The sequence below is a fragment of the Lutjanus erythropterus genome, chromosome 6 (genome assembly GCF_056507025.1).
Source record: "Lutjanus erythropterus isolate fLutEry1 chromosome 6, fLutEry1.hap2, whole genome shotgun sequence".
Lineage (NCBI taxonomy): Eukaryota > Metazoa > Chordata > Actinopteri > Lutjaniformes > Lutjanidae > Lutjanus > Lutjanus erythropterus.
In genome coordinates this window covers 37,275,889-37,291,014 of record NC_139322.1, presented here as the reverse complement: position 1 = coordinate 37,291,014, position 15,126 = coordinate 37,275,889, and the positions used below count along the sequence as shown (strand labels likewise).

At 38.7% G+C, this 15,126-nt stretch overlaps 1 protein-coding gene across 1 annotated transcript in view; it reads left to right on the top strand.

Annotated features, from left to right (window-relative positions):
* lamb2 (laminin, beta 2 (laminin S)) overlaps window positions 1-12,834 on the top strand; it is a 69,280-nt gene extending 56,446 nt beyond the window's left edge. Inside the window, exons 23-35 of the mRNA XM_084721805.1 lie at window positions 802-1,019; window positions 1,171-1,267; window positions 3,038-3,219; window positions 3,304-3,494; window positions 3,737-3,921; window positions 4,265-4,506; window positions 5,629-5,832; window positions 6,272-6,416; window positions 6,555-6,762; window positions 6,884-7,025; window positions 8,022-8,198; window positions 8,296-8,455; window positions 10,322-12,834. Of these exons, the coding sequence (XP_084577931.1) occupies window positions 802-1,019; window positions 1,171-1,267; window positions 3,038-3,219; window positions 3,304-3,494; window positions 3,737-3,921; window positions 4,265-4,506; window positions 5,629-5,832; window positions 6,272-6,416; window positions 6,555-6,762; window positions 6,884-7,025; window positions 8,022-8,198; window positions 8,296-8,455; window positions 10,322-10,458 (2,288 nt within the window). The 3' untranslated portion in view covers window positions 10,459-12,834. The remainder of the gene's footprint in view (window positions 1-801; window positions 1,020-1,170; window positions 1,268-3,037; window positions 3,220-3,303; window positions 3,495-3,736; window positions 3,922-4,264; window positions 4,507-5,628; window positions 5,833-6,271; window positions 6,417-6,554; window positions 6,763-6,883; window positions 7,026-8,021; window positions 8,199-8,295; window positions 8,456-10,321) is intronic.
* The last annotated feature ends 2,292 nt before the right edge of the window (window positions 12,835-15,126 follow it).

Sequence of the window (15,126 nt, the reverse complement as noted above, 5' to 3'; positions counted from 1 at the left end):
GATAGCTTGGATTTTTGAAATGGGGTCGTATGAGATACTTATCCATAGTCAGTGTATACAGGGTGGTTGACATGCCCCCAGTTTGCAGAGGCAGCAGGAGTACTGGAGGTTCATCTAAAGAAAGCCAATATCAGTTTAAGTGTACGTCATATTTAGAATTTAACCTTGCATTCAGACAGCCTTTTTCAACAGGAAACCCCAGTTACATAAGCCAAATATTGCTCTCTCTTGCTAAAACAGTTTTACCTTCCAGAACATGGGAATTGCTAGTCTGTCCCTACCTTGATCTGTTTATTTGTGTTATTATGTGACTTTGGTGAATCCAAACTAACATTTAAAAACATCAAAGTCACACAAAAACACCAACTTATTAACAGATCGAAGCAGTGGAAGACCAGCAGCTCCTGTGTTCTGCAAGGTAAAATTACTGATTTTGTCAAAGGAGTCTGGTTGGTTTGCAGAACGTAATACTTACAGTATAAAACAGTACTTTCCCATTGGAAGAGGCTGTCTGGCCACAAGTTAAGGTAGTGAAGATATTCTAAATGCAGTTGAACTGATATTGATTAAATTGATCCTGTCCACAACAGTGGTGGCAGCAGTGCTTAGCTTCCTGCAGCAGTACTCCTGCTGCTTCTCCAGAGTGGGTACATGCCAACCACCATCTATTGTCAATAATACACTGACTATGGATAAGTATCTTGTACAACCACACTTAATATAATTTACACTATCCCTTTAATGTTTCAAAGAAGCAATATCATAATTATGGCATGCTCTTTTCACCCTTTTCCCCCTCAGAGTGCACATGTAACTTCCTGGGTACTGAACGGACCCAGTGTATGGAGCGTGAGGACTGTGTGTGCCAGCGCACCACAGGGCAGTGCCAGTGTCTACCAAATGTCATCGGCCTGACATGTGACCACTGTGCCCCCAACCACTGGAACCTGGCCAGCGGGAGGGGCTGTGAATCCTGTGGCTGTGATCCCAACAACTCGGTCACCTCCTCGTGTAATGAGGTAGGGAACACTCAGATCTGAATGCATTCAAATAATCACATCTCATGATGTAATTTAAGCAGGAGATAATACGTTGAGATTGACTCACACTGGCAGAAACATGAAATGGATGTGTGATCATGTCTCTGTTTGTCCACTCTGTGTCATGCAGTTCACCGGGCAGTGTCAGTGTCGTGACGGCTTTGGAGGGAAGACCTGCACAGACTGTCAGGAGAACTACTGGGGAGACCCCAGGACACAGTGCAGAGGTGAGAAGCATAAAGACACTTTGCATGCTGCACTTGGGAAATGGTGTTGTTAGGAACATGATGAAGAGACCAAAGGATTCAATGCAAAAGTGATCTTAGGCTTTATAGCCGCTCAGGCAGTGAGAGACGGTACATTACGATGCAACATTCTTGCCAATATCCCTGATTTCCTCAGGACACTCCCAGTTTTCATTGCCATCTCTCTATTTCCTCCTGGGTTTACAATTGTCTTGTATTTCTCCTGATTAAGGACAGGACATTAAGGACAAACCTTTTTTTTTCCTTTTCATAATCCAAACCCGTTTCTGGCACCGTACAGCATGTATGATGCCTACAACTCCAGAAGTCTACTGTTTCTACAATAATACAGCTACACCTAACCATGCTTCCTGGAAAGAATTCACGTTTCTCAAGGAAAGATTTAAAGGAAAGGGACATGCTTTTTGTAGAATCTGCAATGTCAGTTTTCTTTTAGGAGCAAGACAAAAATAAACACATGAAAGAAAACTGAAAAGTTTATGCCAGAGATTTTCACAAGTTCATGCCAGAGGGGCAGAATATTCTGCATTCTTTACTGAGAAGTAAAAGTAAAATTTAAAGTATTCAACATAAAAGGAGTTATGTATATTATTTTAAATCACCAAAATGGAGGAAATTAAGTCAGGTCAGCTCTGTTTTTGAGATCTCAAGGTTCAGAAGGATTCTACCAGAATGAATGAATTAACACATAAGATGAAAATGTTAATTGTCCTGTCTCTATTCTCATAATTCAAACTAAACTAAAACCTCAGCACAGGTAGTGTTACAAATGTAACACTATTAATGTTAGCTTTTCTGTTAAAATGCTTTAGCTGCTGCTACTGGAGTTTATACAGGGAAGCTACAGCAGTATGCAGTATATGCATCATCAACTTTACGTTCACTGATTGATGAAGTATAACGCGCACACGCACAGTGGACACAATTTGAACATCGGTAGGCATAATCAAGTTCTAAACTAATTACTAATAACTAAGTAATGCATAAACAATAGTGGAGCTGTACTGAATTTTACTTTTTACATTTGAAACTTCTACTTAGTTTTTGAATGAAACTTGAAACTTGAATGTCTATCGTCATATTTTATGTCATTACCCTAAAAAATTAAAAAATCCTTGAACAAAATCCTCAGTTTGAATAAAGTGATTCATGAGATGAGTTAGTCTTTTGTATTCGATTAACTTTCTTTGAACAGATCTTGTGAGTTTTGTAACATAAATGTAACTTGTGGTGCTTTCAGATTGCTGCTAGACAGCCCCGTTCACACAGCTGTGTGCCTCCCTTTGTGTGCAACAGGTGTTTTTGAAAACAGCAAATGCGTGTTTAAGCTGAATATTTCTTCAAATAAAAACAAGTTGGCAAGTTAGGATATTATTACATCCAGACTTTTTCTTTTTTAATTGAACTTTTGGACTTTACAATGCTCTCTTATTGGAAATATTTATGATCACACTGGTCAGAAACAATCCTACACAACCTCCAGTGGAATCTAATTCTACAAATACTATAATACTGCAGTAATAATATTAATAACTGCATTCAAGATTTATGATGGACTAAACAAATGTAGAATGTATGATTATTTCAAAACTGTAACACAACTAACCAGTATAAGGCTCCACAGCAGCCTCATAATCAATAAATAAACTCTGTTTTACACTTAATGTGGCACATAAGATTTTCCTGTTGTTCCATGTTAAATACACACTCTCTCCTCCTCTCCCCTTCCAGCCTGTGACTGTGACTGGCGTGGCATTGAGACCTCTCAGTGCAACCGGGTGACTGGCCACTGTGTTTGCCAGCAGGGGGTGTCAGGTGTCCGCTGTGACCAGTGTGCCAGAGGCTTCTCTGGCCAGTTCCCCAACTGTCAGCCCTGTCATCAGTGTTTCGGGGACTGGGATCGCATTGTGCAGGTGCAGCCTCATGCGAAAGAGACGGTTTAATCTTCATCCTATTGATTAGGAGTCCATCATAATCTTTTTCTTTCTCATCACCAGGACCTGGCAGTGCGTACCAAGGCTCTGGCAGAGCGTGCCCATGAGATTCAGACCACAGGGCTCACTGGGGCCTATGAGAAGGCCTTCAGAGACCTGGAGGAGAAACTGGCACAAGCTCAGGGCATTGTCAACGCACGCAATGCTACGGCTGCAGCTGTCGCTACCCTGATGGAGCTAATTGAAGATCTAAGGTACAGCTGCTACAATCCACTGCATTTCGAGAGTGAAATGTGAAAATATCCATCTAAAGTCTCTCCATTTTCTAAATAATGATACTTGATTTATGATATATTTTTTGAACAAATGCAGATGCAGTCCAGAACAATCTCTTCACCTCATTAAAAAGATTATTAAATTTGCTCAAGAAAGAACATTTAAAATGATATCAAGGTTATAATTTTATCTCCCAACAACTGCTTGTTGTGCTCTGCAGAGCACAAATTGGTGACACCACTGACACCTTGAACCGCCTGGAAGGAGACCTGACCATCGTCCAGGACAGCAACTCTGAGGCAAGCAAGGAGCTTAGTGCTCTGGAGAGAGAGGCTAAAGAACTAAACCTCACTTCAGAGCAGCTCCACCGCCAACTGGATATCCTCAAAAACTCCAACTTCCTAGGTGAGAAAAAGATCATTATTTCTAATCCTCCTCTGTAGGCCCTATTAATAATCCTCAAATTTGGGGCGCCCCTATAGCTCAGTTGGTAGGACGTGCACACTGTGCATTGAGGCTGTCAGTCCTCTGCAGCTGCTGCTGGTTCGATTCCCACCTGCAGCCCATTTGCTGTGTGTCATCCCCCCTCTCTCTACCCCCTTTCCTGTCATATCTTCAGCTGTCCTATAACAATAAAGGCAAAAAGCCCAAAAAATAATCTATAAAAATAATAAAACTCCAAAATAAATTAGATCAATCTGAAATGTGGTAAATGAAAATGTACTTTGCCTCTTTCTTTTTCCTCTAGGTGCATATGACAGCATCCGTAGCTCCTACAATAAGTCGCGTGATGCGGAGCGTCGTGCCAATGAATCTACAACGACCAGGCCCAGCACAGTCAGCCAGTCTGCAGACACTCGCCGCCGTACTGAGCGTCTCATCACCGCCAAGAAGGATGACTTCAATCGTAAGAATGCTGCCAATAAGCGTGCGCTTGGAGACCTTAACACCAGAGCACAGGGTCTGGACATGAAGAAGATCAATGAGAAGGTTTGTTCATGTCTCATTATTTCAAGGAGCTGGTAACCAGTCATACAAAAGCAGAGAGATATAACTACAATAGCAGTGAACTTGAGAAAAAAAACAGTTCAAAGAGTTTCAGGCCTGCTGGTGAACTGCATAACAGATAAATCTGTTGTAATTCCTTTTTAAGCCTTCAAGGAAAAACAAAGTAACAACAAAAGAATGTCTTGTCTATTAAGTTGTTCAATATGGAAGCCCATTTCCAGTCTGTGTGGTGGAAAAAGAAAATATGCTGCACATCATTCTAATCATATAACTATTATAAAACTTTGTCAAAATAATGACTCATAATTATTAATTATAGTTACTGGGTAACCTCTTAGTCACATGTGGCATCTACAATAACCAAACCTCTCATGATGATTATATACAATCGAGCAATTAAAATTTTGGACAGGAAACCAATAAGATCACATCATTGCCACGTTCTTCAGAAACTAAATATGTTAAGTTTTGAAAATTTCATTAATCTTGCCAATCTCAAACTCATCCATAAACACCTACATAATCAGGCTCCTCAGGTGCTCAGTGACCTTGTGGTTCCACTGTAATTCCTCACTTGTAGAACTCAAACTGGATCCTGATTTAGATCACTTTAAACTCAAATTGAACCAGTTTTGAAGAGGAGTCAGTCACGCAGTCATGAATAATTTGCTGCTTCCTATTTTATGGTGCTATTTATGTTTTGTAGTTTGTATCTTGTATTTTTCATTGTTTGTACTTTGCACTGTTACTTGTGTTTTTGTTGCTGAGTCTTTTAGGGATGGGCATTGCCAATTAGCATAGGCTATAAATATATTTTTCTGTTCAGTAAAGTTTTACCTTCAGCTAAGGCTAACTTCGGCTATACCACTTGCTCTTACTTGATAGCTCTCTTGCTTGAACTTAGCGTTCTTGTTACTTGTCTCTATTACTAATTTCTATCTGTTAATGTTTATGTATGTTTAAAGAGAGAAGAAAAAGTCACATTCGGATCTCAACATAGAACAAATTGTGTTTTGGCTTTGTAGGACAGTAGAGGATTGATGTGTCTCAGTACTACTTCACCTGAAACTTTCCACACAAATACATGTTTACCTATGCCAACAGGTTTGCGGTGCCCCGGGTGATGCTCCCTGTGGGGAAAGCCCATGTGGGGGTGCAGGTTGCCGTGACGATGACGGGAACCGTCACTGTGGAGGCCTAAACTGTAACGGTGCTGTAGCACTGGCTGACAATGCCTTAGAGAGAGCCAAGCACGCAGAGAAGGAGCTGAACAAAGCTATGGGAGAAGTTGCAGGACTCTTCACCAAGGTAGGTCTGTGAGAACTATAGTTACTGTACTGCAGACAGAAAAAGCTTTTAGTCCACTTTTCATTTGACCAGAGTGGAATGCAGAAAAAATATTTGCAAGAGTTTTTATGTTTCCTCCTTAATAACAAGATAACAAGAATCCTTTACATTTCATTGTGGAATTTTTATACATTTTAGTTACATATTGTGCTAGTGTCCCAATACATTACATCACAGACTGAGTCTCACAGAATGGAGTGAGGGCTAAGACTTTCCAGTACACTCCTAAAATGACATTCAGCCTGTGTGTTTTAACTAAACAGTGCAGCTGCATTCTGGAAGATATGTGCACCTATACAAAACAGATTTGAGCAAAAGTGAGCACACTAAACTGGAAGACTTTATTTAGTTGTAAAGATGGCAGCTATGGTCAATAATTTGTGTCTATCCTTGCATTCAGGTGGCAGAGGCCAAGAGCAAGGCAGAGGAGGCCAAGGGTAAAGCCCAAGCTGCTCTGGACAAAGCCACCGCCACCAAGAACAAAGTGGAACGCTCCAACAACGACCTGAGAGACCTGATCAAACAGATCAGAGACTTCCTTACTCGTGAGTCTGACAGCCTGCTGGCTTTATGATATATTTTACATGCACATGCAAGTTTACCAAGAACATGTAGAATAGTCATGTTGCCCCTTAATCAACCCCCGTTTGCCAACTCTGTCTCTACATATATCTTTCTCTCAGAGGAGGGTGCGGATCCAGACAGCATCGAGGCAGTGGCGAACCGTGTGCTGGAGCTCTCCATCCCCGCCTCGCCCCTCCAGATCAGACATCTCGCTGATGAAATCAAGGATCGGGTTCGCAGCCTTTCCAATGTGGACGCCATCCTGGAGCAGACGCAGGATGATGTCCGCAAGGCAGAGCAACTGCTGCTGGATGCCAAGAGGGCAAGGTAGTCAGGATGGAGTCAGACTTGTATGAATATAGAATTATTTGTATTAACAAAGAGCGTGCAGTGTTTATTCATCCTCTCTAAAAGCATTCAGTGTCAGTAACACTATGTTGTTGTCAAGGCATCGTGCTGAGGGGGTGAAGACCACAGCAGAGTCAGTGAAACAGGCCCTGGATGATGCTAAGACAGCCCAGACATCAGCAGAGAAGGCCATAGCAAGAGCCAAAGCTGACATTGGAGACACTGAGGCCCGACTAGCTCAGGTAACCAAACAATACAACAAAATCTGAAAAATCATTAAGCTCTGAGACAAAAAATGGTAGTTAAATGAGCAATAATTTTAATGCCCCATAGTACAAATATCCATATTTTAGTGCTGTTTATCAGTGCCAGCCACTCAGTGATTGTCCAGGTACTCAGATTTTTGGCTCGGATTTAGTTAAAGACATTTTGTTCACCAGCCCAAAAAATGACTAACCATGTTTCATGTGGTTGTATCACTATCATCCCTTCACTGGACATATTAGACAAATCTCTCCTCCAATTAATGGACAATGGTTGTTATCTGTTGTCAAAATGTGACTTAAAATCTGCTTTAGTCAATATTTCTATCAGGAGTGTTATGATTCTCCAAATCCATGATTCAATTTGACCTTCGATTTTAAGGTCAACATTCAATTTGATTTTTCAATTTAAATATTTTTAATTACTGATGGCTCTGCCATTGTTAGAATATCTAGTCTTGATTTGTAGAGAACAACAGAAAGTGTGAAGAAGAGATGAAATAGGGCTTAATCCATAATATAAACCATGTGTAAATATGTCATTTACTACAGCTGTAAGATGCTGGAAAAGCTTGAAAATGCACTTTGAATGCACTTTGTAGGAACCCTGAAATGTGTCATTATTTTCCAACAAGTCTGACACATCAACTTAAAAGGTGATTCAGTGTTGTGTTTCAGCTTTTTTCCTCTCTGCCCTGAAGTAACTAAAAAATCTGTTAGAGCAGATTAAAATGACATAATTTAAAAGTTAATGAAAATCATAGATGACTCAGTGCCCTTTTAAAGGTTTTTGTCACAAGCCAAATGACTCAGATAGCTATCATGCCTCATTATATTGTTATAATGTTGTAATGAGAAAATCAACTATTTCGCTGTAATGCGTTCAAAACACACACACATGCAGGTTATTACGTTAGTGTCCCCCACACTCAAAAGTCTTGTAATGATATTATTACTCGGTCCTGCTCTCCTCAGATTGAGTCGGAGACATCTAACAGTGAGAGGAACCTGGATGATGCCATGAACCGCCTGGGCACGCTGGGACAGGAGATCAATGCCCTGAAGACCAAACGTGCCAACAACAGCATGGCAGCGGCCCGAGCCGAAGAGACAGCCACCATGGCACGAGACAAGGCAAATGAAGCCAAACAGGTGTGTGTCTGTGTGTGTGTGTGTGCGCGCGCACAATGTATGATTTGAAGCGTGCACAGCTGTTATGGACAAACCTGTCTCCTGTCTCACTGCACAGATTCTAGATGGACAGCTGACAGATAAATATCATGAGGTGCAGCAGCGGGTTGACACGAAGGCCAAGGCTGTGAAAGATGCCAAGAAAAGGGCAGAGAGCCTCAGAGATGAAGCGAAGGAGCTACTGAGAGATGCCCAGGACAAGCTCCAGAAACTAGCAGGTGCTTATTCACATCTGTGTGTGTGTAGATGAAGAAATTGACAAAGTTTATGTGTTTGTATTTGTTTGGAGGAAGAAAATTATGTGTTTTTACTATGAAACAACTGTGACACATTTGTTGCTATGTGTAGAGTAAAATAGGATAGATAAAAGACAGTAAAAACACAACAGATGAAAGGTAATAAGCACAACAATACAGTAAAATAACATACTGGCCTGGCCTCACTGGTCCAAACAGTAGAAGCATGTCAGACAAATATCCTGGTGTAATACCATAAGGTGGTAGTAGAAGTATTTTTATTCAGTCATCACTCACAATGCAATATTTATATAGATTACACAATATAATATACAATAAATGTAAGCAATCTATGCAGTAGAAACATGGTCAAACAGTCTATGTATTAAGTAGTGAGTGAAAAGGCACAGGCTGTGCTCATGTACTGTATGTCTGTCCTACATTCTTATCATTTTGACCTGCCCTCCAGAAATACAAATAACAAAGAAAGAAAAAAAAAAATCATGCACACTTGTAACGCTCAAAAATACCCTCCTGCGTTACTTATTTTTAAATTTATATTAGCATTGTTCCACAATTTATCCCCAACAATAGAAATAGAATAATTCTCTTTTTAGCCTTTTTTTTTTTTAAGTCTAAGTGTCACTTAGAAACATCTTTGTATGCAGTCAGGGACTGACTTAGATTTCACTTTAAACATGATTTGCATTATTTTATAATATAACAAATAATTAAATTAAACAGTGGATTAGTGTGATCATACTAACCAGCCTCGTTAATAATACATATTGCTCATTTTCAGAGCACAAGAAAATGACTTTTAAAATCGATATGTAAAGTTACAAGTCTAATATCTTCTTTCTGGCTATAGTCAGAGAAATAGCTGCACTATAGCTGTGTTTTGGGAAATACACTTACTGAGTTAGATGAGAAGATTGACACCACTCTCAAATCTGTATGATAAATATGAACAGCCAGTTAGCTTATTTTAGCAGAGAGACTGGAAACAGGGAAGCAGGTAGCTGGTGTTGTCATCACTGTGAGATTGACAGGTAACCAGCAGAGACTCAAGGAAGTTAACTGCTCCTAGCTTTAAAATAATTTGGCTCATAGTGTCATTTTTACACCTTTTGTACTCATTAAACAAACAAGAAATCAAGTGTCAATCAGTGATTTTGTTGCATTTTGAGAGTCCCCATGTTTTCTAGTCTGGTGCAAATTAGTCTGGCAACTCTCGGTTCATTTTTTATCTACATGGGGCATATGTATGTTAATGTTAAGTATATTTATTAATTAATCACATGACATTAAACAAAATGTTGTGTCTGGTCCACCATACGTATGTGAGTCTAGGATAAGCAGTTATCAGTAGCATTATCATGTTGTGTGTCCCAAAATTGGTGCTATGAGAGGAGACTTCCAGTCTGAAAGGAGCTTACCCCTGCTCGGTCAGTTCTTAAGCAGGAAGAAAATGGCAGCCTGGTTACAAATACAGAGATGCACAGAGTGTGGTATTGATCCTCTCGTCTCACTCTCAGCAAGTTTAAGGGGTAACATACAGTATATACACTAGTTTAAACTGTAGAGGTCCTAAAACTGGTTCCTTGAAGAACCCCACAAGTTATTTTATTCTATAACAGTACAGTATTTGGAGAAATTTCAAAGAACAGTCTGCCAAAAAGAGGCCAGTTAAAAAACATTCACTACAGACCAGCGTGCTCCCTTTTTGGTCATGATCTGTCTTAAAATCAGTACCCAGATCAAGTAGCATGACTCAAGAATGACTTATAGTGAATGCTGCTGATGCTTGGCTGTGTAACCCTCCCCAACATTTCCTGCTTCCCACAGAGCTGGAGAAGAACTATGAGGAGAACCAGAGGAGGCTGGAGGGGAAAGCTCGTCAGCTGGACGGCTTGGAGGACAAGATGAAAGCCATCCTCAATGACATCAACAAACAGATCCAGATCTACAACACATGCCAGTAACTCACCACTCCATGTCAGAAAAAAACAGGTCCGTTATCGTGTTATTCTGCCACTTCCTCCAGATACAGCAGCTGTACAACAGACAAGAAGAGGGCTGGAGTGGTTCTTTTATCACTCTGCAAGTGAATTTACAAATGTCTAAAACAAATGACTATTATGTAACTATTTTAAACAAGCATATTTAGATATGTATACCCACGTCTGAACGTGTGCAGGTTGTCTGATCTCAAATATTTTAATTTGTGTACATTATTTTTGTTTTTAGTTTTTAAAACAATCAGGAAATGTATCTGTGTTTAAATTTGATAATAATGCATTGGAAACGGTCTGTAGTTTAAACATATATTGATTTTTTAAATTTACTTAAAGTGACTGTTGCGTAATCAGCAGGTCAGTATCATCTTCTCCTTGTTTTTCTCTGTGACTACTATTTTTTGAGCTGTGCTCATCCTGAGAGGACTTTGAACTGTAGTGGACAGTGTCTTCTTTCAGTATAAAACACATAAACTTTTGGGGGCATGAGGACATAAAGTGTTTCAAAGTTGAAATGATGAGGCTTTATATAGTATGTTAGGCTTATTTTTAAATGCCAAAATACAGAGACCAGGGTGTAATCAGTAGATGCTTGTTGCTGTGTAGTTTCGAGGACACAAATGAAGAGATAAACAGGGTTATCACAGTCATATGGATTTTATACTTCTGGATTTTAATGGAAAATTTTAACTAACTGGGATTCTAGGAACAAATTTTTGTATTATGTCTGCCTTTATCCAAGGAAATAAATGATATGACCATTTTTATGTAAAAGTAAAATGAACTGTTTTGAACTAAGCACATAGATATAACCAACCCAAAAACCACCTCTACCTGGAGTAGGAGGATGGCTGTACACTAACACCACACAGGATTAATGTAGGGAGCAATGTAAGCTAACAGTGAATGCTAGCAGCACAGCTCTTGGGATGCTACTATTGAGTGGCGCAGTGAAATATCTCTATAACTGTCTGATAGAGTTGATGAAACAAGAAGATATTATGGTCTAGCTGAGCCTGATACACTGAGTCTGACATGTTTTTGATGTCTTCTGATTTAGGTAACAAAATGGCATTCTCTGTGCAGAAGTTAAAGGACTACTTAGACATTTTGAGAAATTTTGAGCTTATTTGCTGTCTTACAGAGAACTAGGTGAGGATAAATATGGCCCTACAGCCAGCAGCCTGTTAGCTTAGCTTAGACTGGAATCAGGGGAAACAGCTAGCCAAAAGGAAACAAAACAAAAAAAAACTAAAAAATCCCACCAACCAGCAGGTCTTAGAGCAGTTAAATGATAGGCTGCATCCAAAATTCCGTACTGACATGCTACTTAGTGCTTTAGAGTAGTAATGGAAGTGATATCCCACAATGCAATGCAGAAGTGATGACAAAAAACAACATAACAGAAAAAGGTGGACAGTGGCCCAGGCAGCTCTGGTGTAATATCAGTAATGATTCACTTTAAATGTAAGCAAGGTTTCACTTTGCTGAGTGTAAGACATTTTTTTTAGTTAGAATTAGTTCACTATTGGCCAGGGTTACCATAGTTACTGAACTGATGTGGTGCATCTGAAAAGATACATCCTGCTATTTTTCTTTTTTTTTTTTTTTACACAAACATATGTTGAACGATAGTACACATTTGTGAATTTGGACGCAGCGTATATCTCCAACTTCCTGCAATCTTGTCACTGCAGAGTTGCTAGGCAACCTGCAGAGACTCCACCAAGGCACTGTTCCCTCCCATGAAATGGTCCGGCACAGAACTCCCTGTAAAATCACGTTGCTACAGTTTGTTCTTTGTATGGATTAAACAAGATATAATGTGTTGATTTGTGAACTTTCTGAGGTATAGGTTGGCAGAATATTTTAAGCTTGAGCAGAGCCAGGCTAGCTGTTTCCCCTTGTTTCCAGTCTTTATGCTAAGCTAACTGTCTGTTATAATGGACTGATAAGAGTGTTGTATTGAGCTTCTCATCTAACTCGCTTCAAGAAAGCAAATAAGTGTAATTCACGAAAATGTTTTGCTACTTTTGTTATGCTTTTATCACAAGGATTATTTTTTATGAATGCCATGCCTGTGATGCAGATTGTGAATGTTCAGTGTTGAATTGTGCCTTATAATATGCCAGTGTTTTGGACATTTACTGAAGTACTATTTGCATGACAATTTGTGTTTTAGGAAACATGACAAACCAAAAAACGAACTTCGTACACATACTTCCCTCAGATCACATATCAACCGGTTTTGATAACTATTAATTACCAAAGTAAAAATACCAAAAGAAGCTTGTGTAAAGTTTAGCTGTGTATAGTTTTGTGAATAAAGGTTGGATAACTTTCTCTCTGGGCCACTGTCTAATTGCAAGCCTGTGACATGTCCCATTGCTGTTTTCTGCTGTTTTTGTATTGTTACTAGGACAAAGTGTGCATCTTTACAGGGCAGGACCAACACTAGCCCTAAGACACAGAGTGGGTTGAGGGAAAAGTCCAATTCAAAGAGAAGCAAAAATGAAGAAGTAACATTGGAATTACAGGCGAGCATTTTGCTTTAGCTGTATAGTTTTTCTTGATTAATGATTCAGTGTTTTGATTATAGTGGAAGTTGAATGTATTTCACTTGTAAAGCTAATTTAATTCAATTTGTTACCATTTGTACACCATGATTATTAGAGTGAAAATGATAAACCTGTAACAGCTGCAACAGGTCTGCATCAATATAATTTTAGTAAGGATTCAGAGGATGACACAGGGACCAGAGTGCAATTTGGGACAAGGACCCTGTCTAAAAATAGTAGGGGTCTTAATGTATTATGGCCATGGCCCTGTCAACCCTCTCCTGAGACAAATAAAAAAAAATATCTGTGGGAATATAAACCCATAAAGAGATGACGTACAATATGTGTCATTGAATGTTGGCTGTGGATATCTGGGATGGTCCTCAGCTAATTCTGACCAGAGCTCCAGAAACCAGCTAATATTCCTACACTTACCCCGCCCTGGGTCTGCTGCATGTTTGTTAGTTTGTGGAAATCTAAATTAGACATTCATTAACAAATATGCTACATATAAGCATAATGATTCTGTAAAAATGCAAGGGCCATTTTAAGGCCTTTGGTTATTAATGTGTTTTTGTGGTGCATTAGCTGTTATAATGTAAAAGTTTATTGTTATAACAAGATTTTTTGACATGATAACAAGATATTTTCTCATTATAACAAGATATTTTGATGTTATTATTGTATACAAACGTATCACAAAATAAAAACTTTTTATTGTTATTGTAATATACTGTTTATCTTGGTATAGCATGACATATTTCATATTATCACATGATAACTTGTTACTATGACATAAAATATTTTGTGTTATAACTTATATTGTTATAACATGATAACAAGGTACTTTTCTTGTTATAAACAGGGCGGCCCATTTGTGTGACAAAACCGGCCAACTGGCTAATAAATCCGGTGCCAGCGTGCAGAGAGCATTACGCGTGCATGTGATGTGTCCCATGACTGTGTGTGTGTGGATAAACTGATCTGGGGTCAGTTTGGTAGGATTAAGATTTAAATAAAATATTTAATTAAAATATGGATTTTTTGTTATAGATATTTTTATTTACATGCAAAATAGGTCTACCCAACCAGTCAACAAAAAATTCAACCCATGGCAACACTTCTAACCATAGTTCTTATCTTAATATATTTTGTCTCATGTTAGAACATGATGACTTATGTTGTTATCATGTTATAACAAGAAACTTTTTGTTATAACAATATACTATTTGTCTTGGTTCTGATGTGACACTTTTCATGTTATAATGTGATAATAACTTACTGATATAACATAAAATGTTAGGTTGTTATAACATGACATTATAACAAAAAAAGTTATGCTATAACATGAAATGTTCTGTAGCAAAAAGTTATCAAGTTACCCTGAAATATTTCACGTGATAACTAAACAAACAGTATATTGTTTCTTGTTAGAATGTGGTAAGTTTGTATGTTGTAATAATATGAAAATATCATATGTCATAAGGTAAAAAATGTCTTTTTATGATAAACTTATATATCATATAATATTGTGACACATACATTTTCTTTTTCTGGTGCACATTCTTGATAAACAGGCTTTAAAAAATGTTAATCTATAGCAGTGATTCCCAAATGTGGGCTGTGGCCCACTGGTGGGCTGTGAAGGCCATGGAGGTGGGTCATGAGAGGTCATAAAAGCATACATAAATAAAAATGAAATAATTTTAGTTGCAATTTTATGAGTTTGAAATGACCATATAGAACGTTTATGATTTAGTAATCAGTAATCAGAACGAATAAAACAAAGCCATGGGATTTAAATAATGTGTTATTGTTCATTTATCTGACCTAGTTTAACAGGTGTTATACCATATTTTGTGACCTGTCATATTAACACCGAGGATTACATCTTATTACACGCGTCCACGGCCTGATTTTTCTTATCAGTTGGGGGTCCTTGACACCAAAAAGGTGGAGAGACACGATTATAAACTGTCAAATGAAGAGTGGGCTCCTGTAGCACATGAGAAAGAGAGATAGTGAGAGGTAAAGGAAGAGCTACAGATCACGTGAACGCGCCAGCAGGAAGTGTCCT